The sequence below is a fragment of the Poromitra crassiceps genome (assembly GCF_964638095.1).
Source record: "Poromitra crassiceps genome assembly, chromosome: 5".
Classification (NCBI taxonomy): Eukaryota; Metazoa; Chordata; class Actinopteri; order Beryciformes; family Melamphaidae; genus Poromitra; species Poromitra crassiceps.
Genome location: NC_139642.1, coordinates 35,643,347 through 35,671,014, shown reverse-complemented (window position 1 = coordinate 35,671,014; position 27,668 = coordinate 35,643,347). Strand labels below are relative to the sequence as shown.

Genomic DNA, 27,668 nt, shown 5'->3' with positions numbered 1-27,668 from the left:
CGGTCTGTCCGTCGCCCTGCCTCAGTGCCTCGGCTTTCCTTTTTTTCCTCCTCCTCTCTCTTTAATGGCAAATGTACCAATCCCATGCTATTGTTAGCACAGAGGAGCCTGCTGTACAGAAACACCCGCCCCGCACACGGATCCTGCCACGCCATTGGTCGCTTTTCAGCCCAGCCCGCTGCAGATTGGTTGAATCGACTGTCTGTTTGAGGGAGGGGCGGGACTCTGCAGGGAGAGTTGTGCGTTCGCGTGCTGCTGGGAAGGTGGTTCGTCAATCATGCTGGACTTGGCGTTGCATTCATGTGCTATTTTGTTGGTAAACGAACCCTTATTATTATTTTAAAATGCATTGCATAGTAAATGATATCGATAAAGACTAATGCAAATCCGATACAATTTAACATATAGGGGAAAACTTAAGAGAGGGAACACAAACATGAAAATGATTTTTGTTTAAAGGAACACTCCGCCCATTTTCAACCAGCTTTGTATCATTAGAACATCAGTAGTATTATATCAGAAAACTGTAAACTGTTTTGAAGTCTGTCATTTAATTTGACAGTTATTGATGTTATCTGGGACGCGGGTCGGGGTCGTAATCGGCCTCGGCTGGGTCTACTGGGCGAGGGTGTATGATGTTGTGAGACCCGAAACACCCCACGACCCCAGTCAACATCACTGATGACGCGTCCCAGCGCATGCTGTAGCATGTATACTGAAACCTACAATCCTGGCTCCCCCTGGCCAGTGACACTTAGGAATAGTCTAGGTGACAACCAAGTATAGTTTGGTGACAAGCTGGAGAGACAGTTGACGGTCGGAGAGGCGGCATCCGGTACGGGATGGGTTTTAGCACCCCAGCCTGGCTCTCTCGTGAGGGAGAAATCCACAAATGCTACGGATCAGCCTCCTGAAAATCTGCGTAAACATCGGCGCGGCCTGGGGTCCTTCAGGCTAGAGCGAGGTGCTCGCCGCAGGTGCATGACGTGCGGCGCACAGGCCTCCTTGAGGCATCCTCCCTGCCCATGGTACGGCATGGTAGGATTGCCTTTTGCCACAGGAGGTTCTGGTGAGACGAAGGAGGTGCCCGGCCTGGAATCACCCCACAGGGCCTTAGACCTCCATGCACCGAAGGTCTTTCAATACTGCGGTGTAGCACTAAACTCTATTGCAGCGGATTGGGCGTGATCAACCCTTCCGCGGGCAACGTTGGACAGAGTAGGAAGGCTGATCCGAGAGCGGCTGCTTCTGGGACGCGGGTCGGGGTCGTAATCGGCCTCGGCTGGGTCTACTGGGCGAGGGTGTATGATGTTGTGAGACCCGAAACACCCCACGACCCCAGTCAACATCACTGATGACGCGTCCCAGCGCATGCTGTAGCATGTATACTGAAACCGAGTGTTAAAGTGTGGACCAGTGACATCACTGGTCCACACTAACTCATTAATAACTCATTAACTCAAATCAACTCTCAATAACTGTCAAACTATTCATCATTCATCTAGTTTGACAGTTATTGAGAGTTGATTTGAGTTAATGAGTTATTAATTTGAGTTAGTGTGGACCAGTGATGTCACTGGTCCACACTTTAACACTCAACAACTGTCAAATTAAATGACAGACTTCAAAACCGTTTACAGTTTTCTGATATACTACTGATGTTCTAATGATACAAAGCTGGTTGAAAATGGGCGGAGTGTTCCTTTAAGAGAGAGAGAGAGAAAATAAAATAGCCTATGATAAATATGGTTATGGCCTGGTGGCTGCCTGGAGTTTAACTTATTCATTTTCAAGAAACCAGGATTTGTGAAGCTCAAGATTAGAGTGAATTTGCATGGTCCAACCCGCCCATTCATCTCCTTAAAACAAGAATGAAAAACCCCCTATAGCCTACATTAAATGGCCTGGTGGTAAGCGGAGAACCTCTATTAGCAATATTATGCAATTTTCAGTTTGTCACTCAGAACCATAATGTCATGCAGATAGCCCGTCCACCAAATGCCAAATCAATAAGCAAATTCATTTTGGGCATTATAATTGAATCTATATGGACGTCATGCGTTGTTTCCTCTTACACAGTTCAATAAACCACGAGGAAAAGTGTGAATTTGTCATCATTAAGCTATGACGAACTGAAGCCAGCCAGACTCATAATCTGTTCTGGACGGTGACTGAGGAATCGCAAGGAGACTGCGACATCTAGTGGTGAGAGTGAAGAACATCATGGAGCGTTCGCTGTAAGTTATTTTTTTTTACCTTTATTGAGGAGATTCCTAAGAGCAATGGCAATGCTCTCTTTTTCATGAACCCCTGGTCACATTCTCTCTCTCTCTCTCTTTCTCTCTCTCTCTCACACACACACACACACACACACACACACACACACACACACACACACACACACACAAACACACACACACACACACACCATGGAGATAGTCCCTTTCGTGACTTGTGTCTCGCTAGACTCTCCCTCCACAGTCCCAAACGTTAAAACACCAATACACTGTAAATCTGATTTTGACTATGTCTATGATTATATGTGATATGGTTATGCATCCAAATTGCTGGCTTTCCCACCCACCAAGCTTTTAAGATGGCACTTTACTCAGAGTAGAACATCAATAAAAACAAGTCTTTGTCACTGCTTTATTGCATGGATATGAAAGTTTGCCATTAAAATATCAAAACCAAAACATACCTCCCTGAGAATTTATGGATGGAAGGACATTTTTAATTGTTTCCAGTATAGAAATACAAGTTAATGAAAAGAGGAGAATGAGCAGTAAAGAAGCATTAGGCCTATAGCCTAGTGAGTGGAGGATAAGGGCTACAGGTGGAGGATTACACTTTTGAAACTGTAGCTCGACACACATCTTTAGCGACAGAAGAAAGTGTCTCTCAACACTTTTCTTTCATGATGTCGTGTACCTGGAGAATTTTGTAATGTCACAGATACCGTCATATTTTGTGATTGGCTAGTCACTGTATGTACAGTATGTAGTGACGTGTGAAAGTTCCATAGTGGTGGGTCTGGCTGCATGGAAACAGGCTGCCGGTATAAGCTCTGCCATTGGTGCCGTCCATTTCGGTTGGCAGCGGAAGAAAATCCCTTTCCGCTCCCTGCAAGCTCTGCCATTGGCTCTGACTCGCTCTGACTGACCGGCTGCTACCTCATATGGATTTGATGACTCTCCCCCGTTGTGGGAGAGAGTCTGGCAAGCGAGATTAGTGTAGTGCTGTCTGACAGTAGGAATAAAATATGCCTATAGCCTATAGGCTATATGTGATAGGATTATTTTATTAAGATAGTACTTTACTCAGAGTAGGACATAAATAAAAACAACTATTTGTCACTTTTAATGCTGCTTTATTGCATGGATATGAATTCTTACCACAGTTTCTACATACATGTATTTCTTTGCAACAGACTAAGGCCTACTTTAAGCACAGTGATTTAATGTGATGTATTACATTTTATTGTTACATATTCTGGATATCATTTTCCTTTAAAGGGCATGGTGCAGGTTGGAGACCACATTGCATTAATATGTGGAAGGGGTATATAGCAATGGGATTTGGGGGGAAAAAAACTTTTTTTCAATCACACATAGCTGCGTTTAGACTAGTTTTTGTAACCAGCAGGGGGCACTGGTCCATTTCATGGAACTACCTTTTGTGATGTCACAGGCCGTGCAAAATAGTCACCTTTAGGTGACAGTCACATTTTTCAGCCCAAAATATGAGGATTTCTGAGTGGTTTTATGTTCAAGATTCAAGATTCAAGATTTTTATTGTCACTCCATGGTACAAGTACCACGTGTGAAATTCTTGTGCAGTGGACTCCATTTACGACATAGTACAAATAGGCAACAAGCAATAAGTAATAGGCAATAAGAATAGGCATCAATAAGCAATAAGACAGCAATAAGGCAATAAGGAATAGGCATCTATAAGCAATAAGACAAGTCGGTGGCTTATACGACTGCCCTGGTATCTGTCACCTTTTTTCACTCTCCATGACTTTGCATCCCTGTGTCAGCCCCAGCAGAACATTCTCCTCTTGTGATGTCACTCCTGTTGTTATGTCACACGCCCATTTATAAAATGCCACCTTTTCCTCCATATTTATACCCTGGGGGCCTGTGGGGGGGGGATCTTTGTCTTTTTGGAGTGTTTTCACTGTAATCATGAGCCCAAAATGTCAATTCACTTTTTTTTTTAACCTGCACCTTGTCTGCAGTAAAATGCGGAATATTGTGTCCTTCAAATACAATTTTGGCATTAAAATGTCAAAATCAAACCCTACCTCCACAAGAATTTAGGGAACGATATTTTTGATTGTTTCCAATATAGAAATGTAAGTTAATGGAAGAGAAGAGAGTGATAGGGAAAGAAGCATATTATAGCGAGTGGAGGATAAGGGCTACAGGTAGAAGATAAGGGCTACAGGTGGAGTGGAGGATAAGGGCTACATGTGGAGGATAAGGGCTACAGGTGGAAGATAAGGGCTACAGGTGGATGATAAGGGCTACAGGTGGAAGATAAGGGCTACAGGTGGAAGATAAGGGCTACAGGTGGAGGATAAGGGCTACAGGTGGATGATAAGGGCTACAGGTGGAAGATAAGGGCTACAGGTGGAAGATAAGGGCTACAGGTGGATGATAAGGGCTACATGTGGAGGTTATGGGGTACAGGTAGAAGATAAGGGCTACAGGTGGATGATAAGGGCTACATGTGGAGGATAAGGGCTACAGGTAGAAGATAAGGGCTACAGGTGGAAGATAAGGGCTACAGGTGGAGGATAAGGGCTACATGTGGAGGATAAGGGCTACAGGTGGTGGATAAGGGCTACAGGTGGAGGATAAGGGCTACAGGTGGAGGACAAGGGCTACATGTGGAAGATAAGGGCTACAGGTGGATGATAAGGGCTATAGGTAGAAGATAAGGGCTACAGGTGAATGATAAGGGCTACAGGTGGAAGATAAGGGCTACAAGTGAAAGATAAGGGCTACAGGTGGTGGATAAGGGCTACAGGTGGAAGATAAGGGCTACAGGTGGAAGATAAGGGCTACAGGTGGATGATAAGGGCTACATGTGGAAGATAAGGGTTACAGGTGGATGATAAGGGCTACATGTGGAAGATAAGGGCTACAGGTGGAGGACAAGGGCTACATGTGGAAGATAAGGGCTACAGGTGGATGATAAGGGCTATAGGTAGAAGATAAGGGCTACAGGTGGATGATAAGGGCTACAGGTGGAGGATAAGGGCTACAGGTGGTGGATAAGGGCTACAGGTGGAGGATAAGGGCTATACAGGGAGGATAAGGGCTACAGGTGGTGGATAAGGGCTACAGGTGGAGGATAAGGGCTACAGGTGGAGGATAAGGGCTATACAGGGAGGATAAGGGCTACAGGTGGTGGATAAGGGCTACAGGTGGTGGATAAGGGCTACAGGTGGTGGATAAGGGCTACAGGTGGAGGATAAGGGCTACAGGTGGTGGATAAGGGCTACAGGTGGAGGATAAGGCCTATACAGGGAGGATAAGGGCTACAGGTAGAGGATAAGTAGCCTGGTAAACCAGCCCATCAGGTGAACTCACATTTCATTTGGTTCTGCGAGACTGTCTGGCCCCAAGGCCTGGGAGGGTGTTAAAGTCCCTGGAAACCAAAATCCACAAAAACGTTCTAACTATGTTATTTAGGGTCTTATGTTAGTAATTTTGTGCCTCCGAAATTATTATACATTACTTTCAACCCAAAGCCTTAAAATCGCCACTTTTCTACAAGATTCTAAAAAGTACTTCCTCATTGAAGACAGCAGTGCGCGAGGTGCTAAAACGCAGGAGCTTATGACGTCATAAGCTCTATATAACCTTTGTACACGCGCGCAATCCGCACCCACCTATGGCAAGTCCGTTCTTTGCCCCCAGTGACAGCGCTCCCTTGCTGTCCGTCTCCTCTGTGTGCCGTCTGCCAAACTATGCTTGTGAGATTAGCAAGGTGTCGGGTTTCAGGCCATTCTCTCTCTCTCTCTCTCTCTCTCTCTCTCTCTCTCTCTCTCTCTCTCTCTCTCTCTCTCTCTCTCTCTCTAAGGGTGAGCTTAGATGAATTTTCGAAGCCAAAAATTACGAAGTGAAGAGCAGGAAGCCACTGAAGGTGCAGTGGTTGCTTCCATCGTCCCAGGCCGTGTACCCTGAGGGGAGCATCATGTAGACCCTGTCGCCCGCCTGCAGCTCCAGGACCAGAGCGTTGGAGAAGTAGGTGCGGTCGTCGTCGTCGTCGGTGGGCATCTCTGAGTTCCACATGAGACGTTTGTCGTTCCTGTAGAGCTGCACTCCCGTATAGGTTGTGGTTTTCCAGCCAAAGGCGGTGAATCTGAAGTAGTAGACTCCTCCCACTGGTGCTGTGAAGACACCTGCAGCAGACATAACCCAAAATAAAAGTCTCCATGAACTAAACTTCCATTCCAGTACGAAGCAATGCTGGTGAACAGATTCAACAACATAGATGTGTGTGTGTGTGTGTGTGTGTGTGTGTGTGTGTGTGTGTGTGTGTGTGTGTGTGTGTGTGTGTGTGTGTGTGTGTGTGTGTGTGTGTGTGTGTGTGTGGAAGGGGGGGGGGGTGGGGGGCGTTCACTACCTGTAGTGGGGCTGTAGGCGTTTCCAGTGTTGGTGAAGACTTTCTTGTAGTCCAGGATTCTGTCTCCATTGAAGGGTCCCACTCTCTGTTTATCAGTCAGAGCAGTGGAGAATGCCACCTTCCTGTCTGTGTGTGTTTGTGTGTGTGTGTGTGTGTGTGTGTGTGTGTGTGTGTGTGTGTGTGTGTGTGTGTGTGTGTGTGGGTGGGTGGGTGGGGGGGGGGGCACAAAACCACGCAATTATTTGTCTTTGAGATCGTATTGTTTTTTTTGTGGACAGAATCATGTGTACTGACAGATGAATTTGAGAAGGTATATTATAACGTTATCATGATGTGTTCAAATGTAATCTTCAAGTCAAATGTAGCTAGTTTTTGGTGAGAAACTTCACAGAGAAAACATTAGGGAATTATGCCCTGTTTAACTTCCTACACTAGTTCTAAGCAGCTTATAATCGTTAAAACTACTAAGACTTGAAAAAAAAAATCAAAGCACACATTTAAATAAAGATAGTCACTCTCACAGTGAGATAGTCACAGAGAGAGATACTCTCTCTCTCTCTCTCGCTCTCTATCTATCTATCTATCTATCTATCTATCTATCTATCTATCTATCTATCTATCTATTTATCTATCTATCTATCTATCATATCTCTGCCAAATGTCTTTGTGAGATTTGGAAGATCCCTCTGCATGAAGTCTCATATATTTTCAAACAAGCAACAAAAACGCTTTTCTTTACCTGTCTGCAGCTTGTCCACCTCCTTCTTGTTGTTGGTCACTGTGTCTCCGAGGGACGACACTGCAGAGTCTTGAGCTGGAAGCACAGAGACAAATCACACCAAAGCTTTTATGGATTTATTTTTTGTTGTTGGTGTCTTCAAGTGTGGCAAGCAATTATGGAAAAAATATTGTTATACAGGTAATGGCTCAACTTCGCATGTCATAGACATTGTGACATCATCAGTGATATCACAATTGCTCGAGTGACCATCACTGATGACATCATCCAATGTGGGACAAAAGTGGGACAATAGCAGAGAAACAAACAAACAGACAGACAGAACCCACTTAATGATGATAAATGACAAACAGTTAATTGATTTTCAAAATTATAATTAAAATGTTACATGCACAACGTTACAACAACAAGAAGAGATATCTCCATGAATCAAAAACACTCTAGTTTCCCCCGACATCGGTCACATTGCTGCTGTTTGTCCAGGCGGGCTTAATGGACTGTATTTATAGAGCACATTTTATATATAGTCTATCGACTGAGCAAAGCACTTCTCCATCAATACCTCACATTCACCCATTCAGACTCACATTCACCCATTCACACTCACATTCACCCATTCACCCTCACATTCACCCACTCACATTCACCCATTCAGACTCACATTCACCCATTCACACTCACATTCACCCATTCAGACTCACGTTCACCCACTCACATTCACCCATTCACACTCACATTCACCCATTCACACTCACATTCACCCACTCACATTCACCCATTCACACTCACATTCACCCATTCACACTCACATCCGCCCACTCACATTCACCCATTGGCACTCACATTCACCCATTCACACTCACATTCACCCACTCACACTCACCCACTCACATTCACCCATACACACTCACATTCACACATTCACACTCACGTTCACCCATTCACACTCCCATTCACCCATTCACTCACATTCACCCATCACACTCACACACCCAAGGCATCTGCAGCCATGCAAGCCGCTAAGGGCTTGTCAGGAGCAGTTAAGTTTTCTCCAGCCAGATACTGCAATAGTTTTTCAGTAGTGGTACAGTACCGGTACTCCACACAGTACTAGGTGTAAGTAAGTACTACTAGCTGTAATGTGCAGTCCCCTGGGGCGTCCCACCTGTGTTCTTCTTCTCCAGATCCTCCACCTTCTTCTCCACCTTCTTCTTCTGCTGCTGCAGCTCGGTGATGGAGGCGGTCAGCTCATCCTTAGAGGTGCTCAGCTCCGCTCTGAGAGCTGCTGCCTCCTTCTTCTGCTGCTCCACCTCCTTTGTGGTGTTGGTCAGTGTGTCTCCGAGGGACGACACTGCAGAGTCTTGATCTGGAGGCACAGAGACAAATCACACCAAAGCTTTGAATGTTGTTGTTTTGTTGTTCTTGGTGTCTTCCAGTGTGGCTGAAAATATCCTCAAATTAAAGTGGACAGTCAGCACTTTAACAAGTCAAGTCAACATTGGAGATCGCTACTATAATAAGGCGGCCGCGATCACATCATTGAAGTGGAGAATTTCAACCCAAATGTAGTCGTGCTCTGAGATTTGAATCATGTCTTCATAAAGAGGGCTCTACTTACATAAGAAACCTCAGGTCCACAAAACGCTGGACCGATGTTACTCTCCCATCCCAGACGCAGTGGCTCGAGCTCCTCTCGTTGAGTCTGACCACGACACCATTTTCCTTATTCCTAAGTATCTTCCCGAGTATCATCAGAGACCTATTGTCCGTTCTGAAAGCAAATCGGACCTCCGCCGTGTGTCAACCAGCTGCAGTCTGCTTTTATTAAGGCCCGGTTCTACGGGGGTGCAAAAGCATGCATTGCACCCTTATTTTAATTGTCTGCATGCTCAGTTGAAAAGTTAAAAAAAAAAAAAAAAAAAAAAAAAATGCTACAGCTGCACACTTACTGTTTAAACTTGAATTATAGTTTTTCTTTGTTCTTTGATGTGATTTTATGGCTTTTTGGCACCTATATGTAACGTTTTAAGGTTGAGATAATTGTATTATCATTATATGGTCCAAATATTTCAGTAAAGCACTTGAAACACTTGAAATATTCTTGCTTGGGTGGTATCATTCTACTTGAAATGATGGTCAAATGCATTATTTTTAGTAAAATAACATGTCAAATTTTTTGGGCGGCCGGCCTTTGGCCGGGCATCTGCGCCCCTTCCTATCTGGGATGCACCCCTAGTCATCTTGTTCTGGAACCGGCCCTGTGCTATCATCATCATTGTCAACAAACTGTCTTGGTTTCAGAAAATACTTTTTAATGTTTGATTGTTTGGTCATGTCCGTCATGTCTCATCTCTCTCTCTCTGCTGCTTGTCGGTAGGTAGGCGCTGTAGCCACTCCCCCTGTGGAGAGCCTGGTGACCGAAGTGCACTCATTGACTCGGGCGCACGGCATTCAATCCGTGTGCATGCTTCCTAATTTTAAATGTAACGGTTGTTTCATTTATCTATGACCTACACATCATACAAATATTTCTTTATTTAATAGGAGATGTGTGGAAATTTAATTTTAGCCTATTTTAATACAATTCAAATTGTGCTGAGGGAGAATTATTTTCTGGCAACTACCAGATAATGGAAACATTGTGTAAGTAAGTACTAGCTGTGATGTGCGGGTCGCTGGGGTGTCCCACCTGTGTTCTTCTTCACCAGGTCCTCCACCTTCTTCTCCACCTTCTTCTTCTGCTGCTGCAGCTCGGTGATGGAGGAGCTCAGCTCAGTGATGGAGGCGGTCAGCTCATCCTTAGAGGTGCTCAGCTCCACTTTGAGAGCTGCTGCCTCCTTCTTCTGCTGCTCCACCTCCTTCTTGGTGTTGGTCAGTGTGTCTCTGAGGGACGACACTGCAGAGTCTTGATCTGACGGCACAGAGACAAATCACACCAAAGCTTTGAATGTTGTTGTTTTGTTGTTCTTGGTGTCTTCCAGTGTGGCTGAAAATATCCTCAAATTAAAGTGGACAGTCAGCACATTAACAAGTCAAGTCAACATTTCCTGTTCAGAGTTCCTACAAAGGTCTGAGAATGTCTGGAGATGTATTGTTTTCCCCAGGTCTTAATGTCTGGAGATGTATTGTTTTCCCCAGGTCTTAATGTTTGGAGATGTATTGTTTTCCCCAGGTCTTAATGTCTGGAGATGTATTGTTTTCCCCAGGTCTTAATGTTTGGAGATGTATTGTTTTCCCCAGGTCTTAATGTCTGGAGATGTATTGTTTTCCCCAGGTCTTAATGTCTGGAGATGTATTGTTTTCCCCAGGTCTTAATGTTTGGAGATGTATTGTTTTCCCCAGGTCTTAATGTTTGGAGATGTATTGTTTTCCCCAGGTCTTAATGTTTGGAGATGTATTGTTTTCCCCAGGTCTTAATGTTTGGAGATGTATTGTTTTCCCCAGGTCTTAATGTCTGGAGATGTATTGTTTTCCCCAGGTCTTAATGTCTGGAGATGTATTGTTTTCCCCAGGTCTTAATGTTTGGAGATGTATTGTTTTCCCCAGGTCTTAATGTTTGGAGATGTATTGTTTTCCCCAGGTCTTAATGTTTGGAGATGTATTGTTTTCCCCAGGTCTTAATGTTTGGAGATGTATTGTTTTCCCCAGGTCTTAATGTCTGGAGATGTATTGTTTTCCCCAGGTCTTAATGTTTGGAGATGTATTGTTTTCCCCAGGTCTTAATGTTTGGAGATCGCACAATTATGGAAAAATATCTCACTACTATAATAAGGCGGCCGGTTCCGCGGCGCACAGTTGTTCAGTTGCTGCAGTTGAGCAACGCAGCAACTGGCCGATCACATCATTGAGGTGGAGAATTTCAACCCAGACGCAGTGATGCTCGGAGATTTTAATCATGTCTTCATGAAGAGGGCTCTACCTAGATAAGAAACCTCAGGTCCACAAAACGCTGGACCGATGTTACTCTCCCATCCCAGACGTAGTGGCTCGAGTTCCTCTCGGTGAGTCTGACCACGACACCATTTTATTTATTCCTAAGTATCTTCCCGAGTATCATCAGAGACCTATTGTCCGTTCTGAAAGCGAATCGGACGTCCGCCGCATGTCAACCAGCTGCAGTCTGCTTTTATTAATGCTATCATCATCATTGTCAACAAACTGTCTTGGTTTCAGAAAATACTTTTTAATGTTTGATTGTTTGGTCATGTCTCATCTCTCTCTCTCTGCTGCTTGTCGGTAGGTAGGCTCTGTAGCCACTCCCCCTGTGGAGAGCCTGGTGACCGAAGTGCACTCATTGGCTCGGGCGCACAGCGTTCAATTCGAGTGCATGCTTCCTAATTTTAAATGTAACGGTTAATTTATCTATGACCTACACATTATACAAATATTTATTTATTTAATAGGAGATGTTTGGACATTTTATTTTAGACTATTTTAATACAATTCAAATTGTGCTGAGGGAGAATTATTTTCTGGCAACTACCAGATAATGGAAACATTGTGTAAGTAAGTACTAGCTGTGATGTGCGGGTCGCTGGGGTGTCCCACCTGTGTTCTTCTTCTCCAGGTCCTCCACCTTCTTCTCCACCTTCTTCTTCTGCTGCTGCAGCTCGGTGATGGAGGCGGTCAGCTCATCCTTAGAGGTGCTCAGCTCCGCTCTGAGAGCTGCTGCCTCCTTCTTCTGCTGCTCCACCTCCTTTGTGGTGTTGGTCAGTGTGTCTCCGAGGGACGACACTGCAGAGTCTTGATCTGGAGGCACAGAGACAAATCACACCAAAGCTTTGAATGTTGTTGTTTTGTTGTTCTTGGTGTCTTCCAGTGTGGCTGAAAATATCCTCAAATTAAAGTGGACAGTCAGCACTTTAACAAGTCAAGTCAACATTTCCTGTACAGAGTTCCTACAAAGGTCTGGAAATGTCTGGAGATGTATTGTTTTCCCCAGGTCTTAATGTTTGGAGATGTATTGTTTCCCCGGGTCTTAATGTTTGGAGATCGCACAATTATGGAAAAATATCTCACTACTATAATAAGGCGGCCGGTTCCGCGGCGCACAGTTGTTCAGTTGCTGCAGTTGAGCAACGCAGCAACTGGCCGATCACATCATTGAGGTGGAGAATTTCAACCCGGACGCAGTCCTGCTCTGAGATTTCAATCATGTCTTCATAAAGAGGGCTCTACCTAGATAAAAAACCTCAGGTCCACATTGCCAGCAAGATGGATAAAACGCTGGACCAATGTTACTCTCCCATCCCAGACGCAGTGGCTCAAGCTCCTCTCAGTGAGTCTGACCACGACACCATTTTCCTTATTCCTAAGTATCTTCCCAAGTATCATCAGAGACCTATTGTCCGTTCTGAAAGCGAATCGGACCTCCACCGCATGTCAACCAGCTGCATTCTGCTTTTATTAATGCTATCGTCATCATTGTCAACAAACCGGCTTGGTTTCAGAAAATACTTTTTAATGTTTGATTGTTTGGTCATGTCTCAGCTCTCTCTCTGCTGCTTGTCGGTAGGTAGGCGCTGTAGCCACTCCCCCTGTGGAGAGCCTGGTGACCGAAGTGCACTCATTGACTCGGGCGCACAGCGTTCAATTCGAGTGCATGCTTCCTAAATTTAAATGTAACGGCTGTTTCATTTATCTATGACCTACACATCATACAAATATTTCTTTATTTAATAGGAGATGTGTGGAAATTTAATTTTTGACAATTTTAATACAATTCAAATTGTGCTGAGAGGGAATTATTTTCTGGCAACTACCGGATAATGGAAACACTGTGTAAGTAAGTACTAGCTGTGATGTGTAGGTCGCTGGGGCGTCCCACCTGTGTTCTTCTTTTCCAGATCCTCCACCTTCTTCTCCACGTTCTTCTTCTGCTGCTGCAGCTCGGTGATGGAGGAGCTCAGCTTGGCATTGGAGGTGGTCAGCTCATCCTTAGAGGTGCTCAGCTCCGCTCTGAGAGCTGCTGCCTCCTTCTTCTGCTGCTCCACCTCCTTCTTGGTGTTGGTCACTGTGTCTCCGAGGGACGACACTGCAGAGTCTTGATCTGGAGGCACAGAGACAAATCACACCAAAGTTTTGAATTTGGTTGTTTTTTGTTCTTGGTGTCTTCCTCAAATTAAAGTGGACAGTCAGCACGTTAACAAGTCAAGTCAACATTTCCTGTACAGAGTTCCTACAAAGGTCTGGGAATGTCTGGAGATGTATTGTTTTCCCCAGGTCTTAATGTTTGGAGATCGCACAATTATGGAAAAATATCTCACTACTATAATAAGGCGGCCGCGATCACATCGTTGAGGTGGAGAATTTCAACCCAAATGTAGTCGTGCTCTGAGATTTCAATCATGTCTCCCTAAAGAGGGCTCTACCTAGATACAACCTCAGATCTACATTGGCAGCAGGATGGGTAAAAGGCTGGACCAATGTTACTCTCCCATCCCAGAGGCATCACGCTGTGGCTGGAGCTCCTCTCGGTGAGTCTGACCACAACACCATTTTCCTTATTCCTAAGTATCATCAGAGACTTATTGTCCATTCTGGAAGTGAGTTGGACTGGTTGCAGTCTGCAGTCTGCTAACTGTATCATCATCATTGTCAACAGACCGGCTTGGTTTCAGAAAATACTTTTCAAGGTTTGATTGTTTGGTCATGTCTGGTTGGCGCAGTATCCACCCGACCTGTGGAGAGCCTGGTGACCGAGGTGCACTCATTGACTGGGGTGCACAGCATTCAATCTGAGCGCGTGCTTTCTAATTTTAAATGTTGTTTCATTCATCACATAGGCTCTAACCTACATATTATCAGAAAAATATTTGTTTATTTAATAGGAGGAGAAAGTGTGGAAATTTAATTTTATCCTATTTCAATTGTGCTGACAGGGAATTGTTTTCACCGGACTTTGACCGGATAGATTTTAATTTGCTGGATTTTAACTGATTTTACCGGTAAAAGACAGGCAATTCCGGACAGCGGAAACAATGTGTAAGTAAGTACTAGCTGGGATGTTCAGTTCTCTCGGCGTCCCACCTGCGTTCTTACTCTCCAGATCCTCCACCTTCTTCTTCTGCAGCTGCAGCTCTGTGTTAGAGGTGCTCAGCTGCGCTCTGAGAGCTGCTGCCTCCTCCTTCTGCTGCTCCACCTCCGTTTTTGTGTTGGTCACTGTGTCTCTGAGGGACGACACTGCAGAGTCTTGAGCTGGAATGACAGAGACAAATTACACCAATTGTCTTGTTGTTGGTGTCTTCCAGTGTGGCTAAAGACATCATCAAACTATCCTCCACCATGGCATGTTACCCCCATTGCTACACCTCCTTTTGACCAGTGGGCGTTGAAAGTTGATCAGTTCGTCCTTGGCCCATGACCAGCCTTTCTACAAAGTTCTGTGGTGTTACGTGAATCCATGTGGAATTTAAATGCCTTTTTGTGATTGAACACGTCCATTACCACACCCCCGTTTGGCCAGTGGGTGTGGAAAGTTAATAACTTCTAAGTTGGCCCATGACCAACCTTTCTGCCAAGTGTCGTGCAAATCAGTTGGTTAGGTGCCTTTCTGTAATTAGACACCCCCATTGCCATGGCTCCTTTTGGCCAGTGGGTGTAGCCAGTTTTTTATTCTCAAGAGTTCCAGGAAGTAAGGTCCTGGATTAAGCAGCACTATCGAGTTGCAGCAAAATGGACAGTTTGTGTTGTACTTTGAAAGTATTTTTTTTTAAATCAAATTGTACATTATGAGCTTTATTTTAGCATTTAAAAGTAGCGCGAGACCCCTTCCTGGCTGTTCATTGGCATTAGTAATGAGTCACGCATTTTGGTCCTTCGCTGATGCCACTCTCTCTCTAAATTGCTCTGGGTGAATCCACGTGGAAGTTAAATGCCTTTTTGTGATTGGGCGTGAAAAGTTAATCTGTTCGTCCTTGGCCCATGACCAGCCTTTCTACAAAAATGTTGTGGTGTGGAAGTTAAGCGCCTTGTTGTGATTGGTCATGGTCATTGCCACGCCCTTTTTGGCCAGTGGGCATGGAAAGTTAATAACATTTTTCCTGATTTCCCCCCGTTTTCTGCCTAATTATACTTGGCCAATTTATCCCTATGCTGCCCTATTGGCTGCCCCGGTCACTGCTCCACCCTCTGCCGATCTGGGGAGAGCAGAGACTAGCACCATGCTTCCTCCGACACATGCGCCAGCCACTTCTTTTCACCTGACAGGGGGAGCTTCACCGGTGGATGTAGCACGTGGGAGGATCACACTATTCCCACCAGATCCCTTCCACCCCGACCAGGCTCCCTGACCGACCAGAGGAGGCACTAGTGCAGCAACCAGGACACATACCCCCAATCCGGCTTCCCACCCTCAGGCACAGCCAATTGTGCCTGTATGGGCGCTGGACCAAGCCAGAGGTAACACGTGGATACGAACCTGCGACCCTCGTGTTGGTAGGCAGGGAATCTACCACTACACTACCCGGACACCCGAAAGTTAATCACTTCTAAGTTGGCCCATGACCGATTCAAGATATTGTCACTCCATTGTACAACTACACTCGTGTGAAATTCTTATTCTAGGGGGCTCCACAAGACATAGTGCAAGTACACTAGGTACATAGTCACAACAGTAATACCAGGGTTTTTCCTGCATAGAGAATTCAGAGGTGGCCACCTCCATCAAATTTTGTGCCACATCCAGCTCTTGAGAAAACTGTGACATGTGTCTTCAAACACAATTTTTGAGCAAGCATTGCACTTGCTGGATTTCTGTCATTTGTAATTATGGCATTACACCGATGTATCGACATGTTAAATTAATAAAGTTTAAGAAGGCAGCCTTCTGAGTACCTTACCTTTGCATAGTCAAATCAGTTTACAATCAATATAGAAAACGTCTATTTTCATTCCAACAAAAAATATATATATATATTGGTAAGCGGTGAATTTTCTCCCTACTAAAATCAGTATCGGTCCCATATCGGTCGGGCTCTAGAACCACCTCCGCCTCATTTTGAGCGAGGAAAAAACCTGAATACTATATAAGGCAAACAGTAAATAAGGCAAATAAGGCAAACAGCGGGGGGGAAACGATGAAATTACATTCAAATAGAATAATAAAAAATAACACCACTTGTCAGTGGAAGGTGCAGTCTATCAGCATGTGTCATGTGAAACTGAGATTTCTGAACTCATGTGACGATGGGGTAGCCTGGTAAACCAGCCGGTCTCGTGAACTCACATTTCATTTCGTTCTACCAGACCGTCTGGCCTCAAGCTCTGGGAGGGCTTCTGCAGAAACTGCAAAGCGGACGAGCCAATCAGTGACCCGCCTCGTAGTTGACATCGCAACTGGCCAATCAGGAACGTCACTAGCAAAACAGTAATGGTCGCCTCCTCGCCTCGAGGAGTAATGTCAACGTTCGTCTAAACAGCCATAAAGTGCAGTTATTGCAGAAATAGACTCAATAACAACAATTAAACAAGTACAGGAGTATGCAACAGCGACATTTCTGGGTGGAAAATATGTTTTTGCCATACTCCTGAGTGGATTTGGGTTTGACTGGATCCAACGCTGATTGGCTGAAGGAGTTGTCTGTCAAGGCAACTACACCTGCCCAACTTCCGCCCACTGCAAAGACTGGATGAAAGCTTCAGGCCAGACGGAAACGAAGAACGAAATTAAATGTGAGTTCACGTGACCGGCTGGTTTACCAGGCTAACGATGGGGATAATTACAATTAGATCGTCTACACCTGTCTAATTCAATTGGCACAACACAAGCCACCAGGTTGCGCGCCCTAAATGCAGAAGTGATTCTGGACCTGTTAGCAAGCACTCCCAATGCTACTGTGATGTTTTCATAGTGCGGTGTGCGAAACAAAAATCTAAATTTACTAATTTACTCAGTGTGCATTTAAAGTAGAATATCTATTATTAAAATTACTCAAGTAAGAGTAAAAGTATAGCATTATAAAAATACTTAAAAAGTACAAATGCTCAAAAAAAATACTTGAGTACTTGTACTTTCCACCTCCCCCTACACCTCCCTGGCATCTGGTATCCCACCTGCGTTCTTCTTCTCCAGATCCTCCACCTTCTTCTGCAACTGCAGGCTGGTGTTGGGGGCGTGGAGCGCCGCTTTGAGAGCTGCTGTCTGCTTCCTCAGCTCCTCCACCTTCCTCTCAGTGTTACTGAGACACGACGACATAGCTGGAAGCACAGAGACAAATCACACCAAAGCTTTTATGGATTTGTTTTGCCATTTAAGATTTTGCCAGAATTAAAGTTTAAAATGTTCCAAAATGAACTCAAATGACCAATAGACAGTTTTATCTTGACAACAAAAAACATTCAAAATTGAACCCCAGCTCACTTCCTGTTGCAGTGTTTGCTATGGACAGAAAAGAGGGGGGGGGGGGGATTAGTGGAGGACTGACATTCCATGAAAACCGTCTATAGGATCTTGAGAAACAACGTTTTTTTGACATCATGTCAAAGAAGACTTCTTCAGAGGTATCTACTGATTGACTTATTAGCCCCGGGCCGTACTTTCCTGTAATACCGCTTCTACCTCAATTCATTGTAGCGTTGAGTCTGCCCTCAGTCCAGGAAGAAGTAGAGCAGGGGAGAGCTGGCTGCATGACTCCCGAGTCCTGAGACGACATTTCTGGCACAGAATAAACTACCAAAACTATCAAATCTACCCTACTTGACAATAATCCACTGACAAGCTAGGTTAGACCATCCAAATCTGTGTTTTTATGTTACTATATGTTCCAGAACATGCTGCTAATGGCCTTCTCCATCCACATACACATGTAGCATTAACATTTGATTTAATCGCTACTCTAACAGACTACCCAGGACGCTCGGTTACATTGCTAACATTGTAACGTAATTAATAAAGCCTGTCAGCTTTCAAACATGTCAGGTTAATTACGTGTGGCTGGTATTGCTTTCACCTTGTGTGTGTGTGTGTGTGTGTGTGTGTGTGTGTGTGTGTGTGTGTGTGTGTGTGTGTGTGTGTGTGTGTGTGTGTGTGTGTGTGTGTGTGTGTGTGTGTGTGTCATCATGACAAGATGTGGTCCTGGAGACACCAGCAGGAACTAGAAGTGGTTGAGTACTTTGCCAGTTGTTTATGTCTGTCTGTCTCTGTGTCTGTGTGTCTGTCTGTCTATCTGCCTGTGTGTCTGTCTGTCTGTCTGTCTGTCTCTCTGTCTGTCTGTCTGCCTGTGTGTCTGTGTCTGTCTGTCTGTCTGTCTGTCTGTTTGTGTCTCTGTCTTTGTCTGTCTGCCTGTGTGTCTGTGTCTGTCTGTCTGTCTGTCTGTCTGTCTGTGTCTCTGTCTGTCTGTCTGTTTGCGTCTCTGTCTGTCTCTGTCTGTCCCTGTCTTTGTCTGTCTGCCTGTGTGTCTGTCTGTCTGTCTGTCTGTCTGTCTCTCTGTCTCTCTGTCTGTCTGTCTGTCTGTCTGTCTGTCTGTTTGTGTCTCTGTCTGTCTGTTTGTGTCTCTGTCTGTCTCTGTCTGTCTCTGTCTTTGTCTGTCTGCCTGTGTGTCTGTGTCTCTCTGTCTGTCTGTCTGTCTGTCTGTCCGTCCGTCCGTCCGTCCGTCCGTCCATGCAAGATGCAGTCAGGCAACTTTACAGGTATGTAGTTGACATTAAAATGAAGGGTGAGTTCGAAGATGGATGTGGTCCCAGCAATACGGGGCGGGGCGTCCCCACTTTACACCCTGGCCCACATTCGTTCTAAGTCACAGGCATCTCAACTGGTGTGAGTGATCCCATCGCAAGATGGTTTCTAGTTTGAATTCTCAATCTAGCTCAAAGAAAAGTGCAGTGTAGTGCACTCTTTTCCTATGTGGAGGGTAGGAGGTGAAATGCTGTCCCCAAGTTTGGATCATGTGGCCAAATATTACACATGGCACCTTTAAGACAAGCTGAAGGTCTGGAAATGTCTGAAGATGTCTGAAAAAAGAATTGGGTATTTTGCAGGTCTTAACCTTTGGAAACCACACAATTATGGAAAAATATTGTTATGTCATGATGTACATGCAGCTACATATTTTCTTTTCTTTAAACATTTTTCATCTCTTTCTTTTTTGTCACTGTCACTGAAGAATAATCTTCATTATCCATGATGTGACAGTAGAGACAAGATGGCAAGCTATGTAAACTATATTGCACTTGCTAGCATAATTTCTAAGGTTTTAGAGAGAATTTTATTAGATCGTTTAAGCTCTTTTCTTATCACTACTGACAATCAGTTTGGTTTTAAAGCTAAGCATGGTACTGACCTTTGTATCTATGCATTGAAAGAAGTGATTGGTATGTATAAAGGTAAGAATGAATCAGTTTTAGTTGGATTTATTGATGCGTCAAAAGCATTTGATAGTCAACCATCAGAAACTGTTTTCAAAGTTGAAAGAGAAGGGCGTGCCTGGTAATATTATTAGAATTTTGTCATACTGGTATACTAACCTGAGCATGCAGATTCGATGGGGCGATAAAGTCTCTGCACCTTTTAAGGTTGGGAATGGGGTCCGACAGGGGGGGATTCTCTCCCCGGCCCTCTTCAATCTCTACATGAATGACCTCTCTGTACAGCTCAGCAACTGTAGAACGGGCTGTGTGCTTGGTAACACTCTGATAAATCATTTTATGTATGCAGATGATTTGGCCATCCTGTCTCCTAGCAGTGCTGGGTTTCAACAGCTGCTGAATATATGTTCTGATTATGGTGTAAAATGTGATGTGAAATATAATGCTAAAAAGAGTGTCATCATGATCTGTAGAACAAGAGAGGACAAGGACCTTTCTTTTCCTTCATTCTATCTGTCAGGTCAGGTTCTGACAGTGTGTGATAGAACAAAGTATTTGGGTCACATCATTACTGACCAACTGAGTGATGATGATGATCTATACAGGCAGAGGCGTATGCTGTATGCTCAAGCCAACATGTTGAGGAAGAAGTTCTAATTTTGTTCTAATGATGTCAAGATAAACTTGTTCAGAGCTTACTGCACTCCTCTGTATACTGCCCCATTGTGGGTAAAATATAAGCAGACAAGCATTAAAAAGCTGCAGGTTGCTTATAATGATTGTATGAGGGTTCTACTTAGAAAACCCAGATGGTCGAGTGCCAGTCAATTGTTTTGTGAAGTAGGAGTGTGCACTTTTCATGCTCTTCTGAGAAATCTGACGTTTAAGTTTATTTGTCGTTTGAATGTATCTCATAATTTGATTATCATGCTGCTGACTCAACCCAGTTTCAGTAGTGTGAAATACCAATCGTGCATTTGGAAACACTGGTATAGTGCCTTACTTTAGTGTTCTGATTGTTTTATTTTTTGTGTTTTAAATGTAGTGTTTTTTTGTTTTTTTTGCTTGTGTGTCTTCATATTGGACCTTATGTGTCTGTCAATAAAGAGTTGATGATGATGATATATTGAAAACCAAAATCTTCAATTCAAATCAAGGAAATAAGGTCTGGAAAAAGTCTGGAGCCTGGAGGAGCGTCCCACCTGCATTCTTGCGCTCCAGATCCTCCACCTTCTTCTTCTGCAGCTGCAGCTCCACTCTGAGAGCTGATGCCTCCTTCCTCTGCTCCTCCACTTGAGCTGGACGCACAGAGACAAATCACACTAAAGCTTTTATGGATTTGTTTTTTGAAAACATGCTCAATTTAAAGTGGACACAAGTCAACTCCACGCTCAATTTCTAGGGTTGAGACTCTGGAGGACTGATGATGTCACAATGTCTATGACATCATTAGTGGGTATGACATCATCAGTCAGGATGTCACTTTCAAATTGTGACTTCGTCGGCCAGCCCTCCAATTATAGTAGATAAATAATAATAATAATACAGGCAAATACAATAAGTGGCCCTGCCGCTTCGCTGGCCCGGCCACTAATTATTGTATAGATGATCTCTGTCATCTCATGTAATTCATCTCATGATGAATTACAAAAAAAAGCTCAGTATTTAAGTCCACGGGAGAAGAGGACAAGAGGTCTGCCTCGCGGTGCCTCGCTCGACTATGTGATATGCGGTTCCCCGGGTGGCCCACCTGTGTTCTCCCTCTCCCGATCCTCCATCTTCTCCTTCTGCAGCTGCAGCTTGGCTCCGAGACATGCTGCCTTCTCCTCTGCCTCCGTCACTCTGTGGTCCAACACTGAACACAACAACACGCTTTAGACAAACACTCTGTGGTCCAACACTGAACACAACAACAAGCTTTAGACAAACACTCTGTGGTCCAACACTGAACACAACAACAAGCTTTAAACAAACACTCTGTGGTCCAACACTGAACACAACAACAAGCTTTAAACAAACACTCTGTGGTCCAACACTGAACACAACAAGCTTAACAAACACTCTATGGTCAGAAAACATTGGGCTCTATCGTTGCAGCGGCGCAGTTTCTAGGCCGAGCGCCAGCCGCAGCGCAAAGCAGTGGGCGTGGAAAGGCGCACTTGATATCTTGGTATCGGCGCTAAACTCAGCCTCAACCATTATAACCACGCCTTTTAAGCGTAAAATTATGCATTGTCCGCTCATTGGAGAATTGCAGGGAAGAGACACACGCTTGCCTTTTAAGCTCCAATTCCTGGACAAATCCGGTAAAACCAGACAAAGCCAAGGGCTCCGCCGCCCCCCCCTCCCTTCATCCGGTCTGTCTATCTCCATATATAGGCTATTATTCCATATTATTATGCTTCTCAAACCAATCTAACTGCAGTTAAAATACTGCAAGCATGTAAATACGCTACACTATAGCAAGACCAAAGTGAAAATAATGTTCTAAATGCATCTGATAGAAAAAAATATTGCCTATGGCTGGATGTCATGAGATTAGATGAAAGTTTGGCCAGAATGATATCGTTTTATCTCTCCTCCCCCACTGCACGATGCAACATCCTCTGAATGACACCTATCACTTTTACTGGATCTGATAACTTTATTCTATTTAATTTACTGGATTTTATTATTGAGTAATAGTATTTTATTTGGCCTATATATGCGTCCCCCCCACCCCCTGCCCACAGGCTCTGACAAATATGTTCATTCTCAATAAAATCTTCAGTAATCAATCAGAGTGACTTTAAAAGCCAGATTGGCAGCAGCTGGCCAGTGTGATCAATATGGCAGAGCAGAACAGAGCCACCAAATTCACAGCTGAGGAGAAGATGGTGCTGGCGAATCAGGTGATATATCTGTCCACCATCCATTTTGAATAGCTACAAAACAACTCTTTACTTAAGTTGTTTATTAATCTATCCATTCAGGTTCAAATGTACCATTGCGCACTGTTTGGGGAGGGGAATTACCCCGCCGACGCCCCGCGCCCAGTCCTGGACCGCCTGAGTGAGCCGCCCCAGGTGGCCGTCTACGCGCTGCGGCTTGTTCAGCACCTCGGATAGCTCCACTGCCACAGACGCGGGAAACATTTGGAAATAATTCTAACTACTATGCTTTGCACACAGAAAATATAAATACAACAGACAATTCTGTAATGAATAGCTGTAATGAAGAGTGGGGTTTGAAGAAGCGCTACACAAAAGTTTCTCCAGTTTCTTTCTCTCTTTCTTTCTCTCTCCCTTTCTCTCACATTAAACGATATACATGCCTATAATGTCAATTATCTGAATGAAATAATAATACATATTAATTAGGAATATTAGTAATATTAGTAGCCTAGCTAATTTCGGGGGGGGGGGGGTAATAAAACGTAGAGCTATATTACACATAAATGGGGATTATTATGATAGCCTAAACTAAATTTATGAAACTGCATTACAGCTTCACCCAAAGCCTGAGAAGGGTTGCAATCTTATATTCTATTGTATTCTAAAGTATTTTTTTCTATATATTGTATTCTCCATTCACTTTCCTGTCCCCGGTGCACAGAATCCTGCTTTAGGCCTGCTTTTCAAAAGCGCAAAGCGCTAAAAGTAGGCCAGGTCGGAAGATGGCTGGAAGATAGTAGTACGCCGGTATTTAGCGCCGACACGCCCACTTTGGCGCATTCAGGGACTCCGCCACGCCCATTCGGCCTAAAGCGCATTTGGCAGCCTAAAGCCTATTGCTATTTTCCCGAAACAGGCGCAAGGCACGTTTTTTTGCGGTTAAGGCCCGTAATAGCGCCGATGGCCTGTGGGAGAATAGGGCCCATTGAGTCCAGAAAATAATTATTTGGCAGTGGCACTGCAAGTTCCATAAAATTTAGCATTGCAAGTGAAAGACAACTTAATTGTACAGTATAGGAATAAAGCAAGCATTATTGCTACCAAAGGCCAGAAAATCAGAATGATCATTTCATCTCTTCTACTCCATCCTTCCCTACCAGACACAATATTTTTTTTACTTTTTGAAGGGGGATATGGGATCTTTAGGGTGAGATAACAGGTCAACTCTATACTGTATGCCACATAGAATTTAAGATGCAGCACTGTGTCAAGTTTTTCTAGTCATGAATCTCTAATAAACATTGTGTTTTTTTTTGTTTTTTTTACCTTTTATTTATACAGGGGGAGTCTCACTGAGAGCAATGCTCTCTTTTTCAGGAGCGCCCTGTTCACATTCACACACACATTCATACCTGGAAGCTGCCCAGTACAACCACAGTCTGATCTGCTGGCCACTGAGCAGCTCCACTGGAGCGGTTGGGGGTTAAGGGCCTTGCTCAAGGGCACCTCAGTGGTGGTAATGAGGAAGGGGCAAGCGCTGCCTTTTCACTTTCCCCACCCAGATTTATCCTGCCGGTCCCGGGGATTGAACCGACGACCTTCCGGTCACAAGCTCGCTTCTCTAACCATTGGGCCACCACTGCCCCCACTGTTTTGGTTAGGTGTCTATTCAAATGTTGAACGTTTATTACTGTAATGGCTTAGAATGTGATATAATTCTCTTTTTTGTGTGACTTAACTTATGATGTTCAATTAAGGTGTTGCAGCAATTGTTGGGTTGATACCATTTGTTACACAGATTTGGTGCAAGATTTGACCATTTTTGACCACACGAGAATTGATCATAATGGTCAAAAATCTCTCCATTAAACCACATTAAGACACCAAGAGCCAAAGACCTTGAGGAACACCATAGGAAAATGCATGCTGCGATTTTGTACCAGAAGGTTTTGACATTTGGAGATTTCTGTAAGAAGCATTTCTCGGTGATTGGGAGGCGAGCACTTCTGTTCTGGAAATTGCTCAGAAACCCCCTTATTGTCAATATACCGTACCTAGGAAGCCATACAGTACATCCCCTGAATGCCTTGTCTCTAGTTTGTGGTTGTGTTTAATGATGCTGTGATTATCTTAGGTCGCAACAAGTCATTTTACAAGTTAACATTTTTTTTCACATCAGGTTGATTAAAGCCACAAAAGTCTCAGCTTTCCAGCCATACCATTTTATCCAATTCCCAGATTGTTTGCAGAAATATTCAAAAATAATATAGGTGCAAATAACACATTTATAATACTGCATGCAAAAAAAATTGCATTACATGGTTTTGCCAAAAAAGTGCATGGGATTAGCATAAAGTGGGCATGTCTGTAAGGGGCAGACTATAGGTACCCATATAGAACCCACTCTTATTCAGATATCTTGAGGTGAGAGGTCAAGGGACCGCTTTGAAAATGACACTGCCAGTTTTTCCAGTTTTACAGCAGTCTATAGGCTACTTTAAGAGGGGATAACCACTAATAAGCTGCAAGTCAGCAAGTTGTATTATATCCAAATATAATCTATGGCTGTATAATAAATAAAAAATCATGACTAGAATTTGCCTACCCAGATGGTACTTTCTCTCTCCTTCTGTCCTCATGAGAACCAAATAGAAAAAGATAGAGAAATGAGGATAATCCTCAGATCTCAGAAAACAAAGTAAAAATTCATAATCCTGCTGCTGTGACTTCAGCTGACCGTTGGTCTGACCCTTCGGAACAGAATTTCACCTAACAGCATTTTCATTGATACAAAGAGAACACAGCGTAGAGATACAATTAGGAGAGATAGTTCCTGTTTGGGAGACTGGGGATCTACTTTTATATTTAAATACTAATTTTAGTGTAAAACAAGAATAGAAATGCAAAATGATGACAGACCAGTTACTGCTTTGTTGTCCTAAAGCAGGTTTGGTTGTAAAATAATGCATTAGCCAAAATGTGTGTGGAGCGGTGTTGGGTTATGGGACAAAAATGCCAAACCTCCGCTGCCTCCCCCAAGTACCTGCATTCTGCTTCTCCATCCTTTCCACCTTAGCTCCCATCAGGTGCAAGTTTTCCCTCATCACCTTCAGCTCCAACCAGACGTCAGGCTCGGTGGTGGGTTTGGCGGTGACCTTCCCCCCGGCCAGAGGCCCGGCCTGAGCCCCTGGCCAGAACCCACAACACAGCAGCAGCAGCAGAGACACAGCAACCCTCATCCTCAGCTCCGTAAGTCTCTGGAGGCTCGGCTGCAGCTTGTTAAATACCCGCTGCTGCTGCTGCTCCCTCCCTCCTGGCTCTGCCCCCTCTCCCTCCTGGCTCTGCACCCTGAGAACACAAGCATCTGTCCTCCTGTCCCACTGCTGGAAAGTCCAAACTGAAGTCAAGTTTCCCATTAAGCAGCTTCTGAAGCTGAAGGATGTCTCTTATTTATTTTATATTGTCTTATTGTCTTATTTTGTTTTACATCTAACTGTTCTGTGTACCAGTCTCTTATTGACACAACCTGTTCATTTACTTAGGGACGGGACCGCAACTGCCAAAATAAAAAATAAATACATTTTAGACGAAAACCCCTGGCTCCCATATCACCACCATCAAGGTCCAGGTGGTGGAGTGTCAAGACATCTGGGAACTGTCATTGACAGCAAACTGTGCTTTGACACAAATACTGTAAGAAGGAGCACCAACGCTTGTTTTGCTTGAGGAAATGACCATGTTTTACTAATTGTTTATTCAGTAACTACCTTCAAGTATTGTGTTTTTCTATGATTTGCTGGTTCAGAAATGTGTGAAAAGTAAAAACACTCTTAGCTTAATTTGTGAAGCACTACAGCAATGTTATAGGTGTCAGTCAGGCTGGTCTCAAGAGACAAGCCCTGCAGAGAGCCTCTATGCCATCCTTCTTGATGTTGACCATCCACTACAGTCAGAGTTCTAGACCCTTCTAGATCCCTCAGGTACCTGTTTCAACGTACTGAGGATTAAAACAGACACAAGCACTCCTTTGTTCCAACAGCTATTATCTTTTCTTTTTTTTGCTGTAGTAATGCTTTACTGTAATGCACTAGCCTGATATCACACTGAGTTGTCAACCCGTTACACTGAATAGCGACCACAGTCATGGAAGCTAATGGCGATCCAAATAAACAGAAACACTCCATTTCCATCTTCTAGTCTGAGAATGCACTTTGTTTACATTATTTCTATGAGGGGAATCCCTCAGGGGAATTCAATTTCAATTAACCAATCACTAGGGACCAAATTGCCTGAATATAATGCAAGCAACAACAACAAAAACACATCTCCCCTTGCCTTCAAAGCAGACTGCTGTTCGGATTTCAAAGTAAGGTACTTTTAATCGATTTAAAATACCCTCAATAGCAACATCTCTCTCATCTATGGCGGCCACCATTGCTGTCAGCGCACTTGACAACCAGGCCCGTAGCCAGGGTTAAAGAAATACCGAGGTCATTTTAGTGCGGCGTGGGGTGCCCAGGGGGGGCTGTGCCCCCCCGGATAGAAAATTTTGTCCATTTTAAAGTAAAATGCTTCAATCTGGTGCACTTTGAGAGCAAAATTAAGAGGCTAGATCTATAAAGAACTACATACATCATGTTAGATTAATATCCTCTTTACTGTGCTGTTGCTTTAAAATGATCAAAAAAATAAATGTCTCCCCATATGATATAATTTATATTCTGCATACAGGTCACATGGCAGAATACTGCTCAATTAAATACAATGGTCCATCTACACAAACATCACTTGGGGAGTTACTTACCCATTCACTTCAATAGAACTGTCCCCAAAGTCTAGCCCCAATCTAGCCTCAATGCAAAATCTGAATGTTGTGAGTTATCTCTCTTCCTTCTATAGCACACAGAGAGGAAGCAAATTGTTGCATTTCTGATCAACTGTCGCATTAAAACATCAATGACAGATTAATAGATCTGGGGACCGGGGCTATTTAAAAAAAAAAAAAAAAAAAAAAAAAATTGGTGTGGAAAATACCGAGGTCATGACCTCGGTGTCCTCAATGGTAGCTACGGGCCTGTTGACAACCGCTTGACGACAGCATTAGTTCTGCC

The 27,668-nt window shown here is 44.0% G+C and overlaps 1 protein-coding gene across 1 annotated transcript; it reads right to left on the bottom strand.

The window, feature by feature from the left end:
* Positions 1-6,128: 6,128 nt before the first annotated feature.
* Positions 6,129-25,796, bottom strand: LOC310776442 (uncharacterized protein; the record flags this gene model as incomplete). Its single annotated transcript, XM_083636633.1, has 12 exons — positions 6,129-6,418; positions 6,643-6,768; positions 7,382-7,456; positions 8,547-8,747; positions 10,071-10,292; positions 11,930-12,130; positions 13,209-13,430; positions 14,411-14,578; positions 17,435-17,578; positions 20,887-20,982; positions 21,435-21,539; positions 25,601-25,796. The coding sequence occupies 12 exons, from the start codon at positions 25,794-25,796 to the stop codon at positions 6,129-6,131; spliced, it is 2,046 nt and encodes a 681-aa protein (XP_083492759.1).
* Between the last annotated feature and the right edge of the window lie 1,872 nt (positions 25,797-27,668).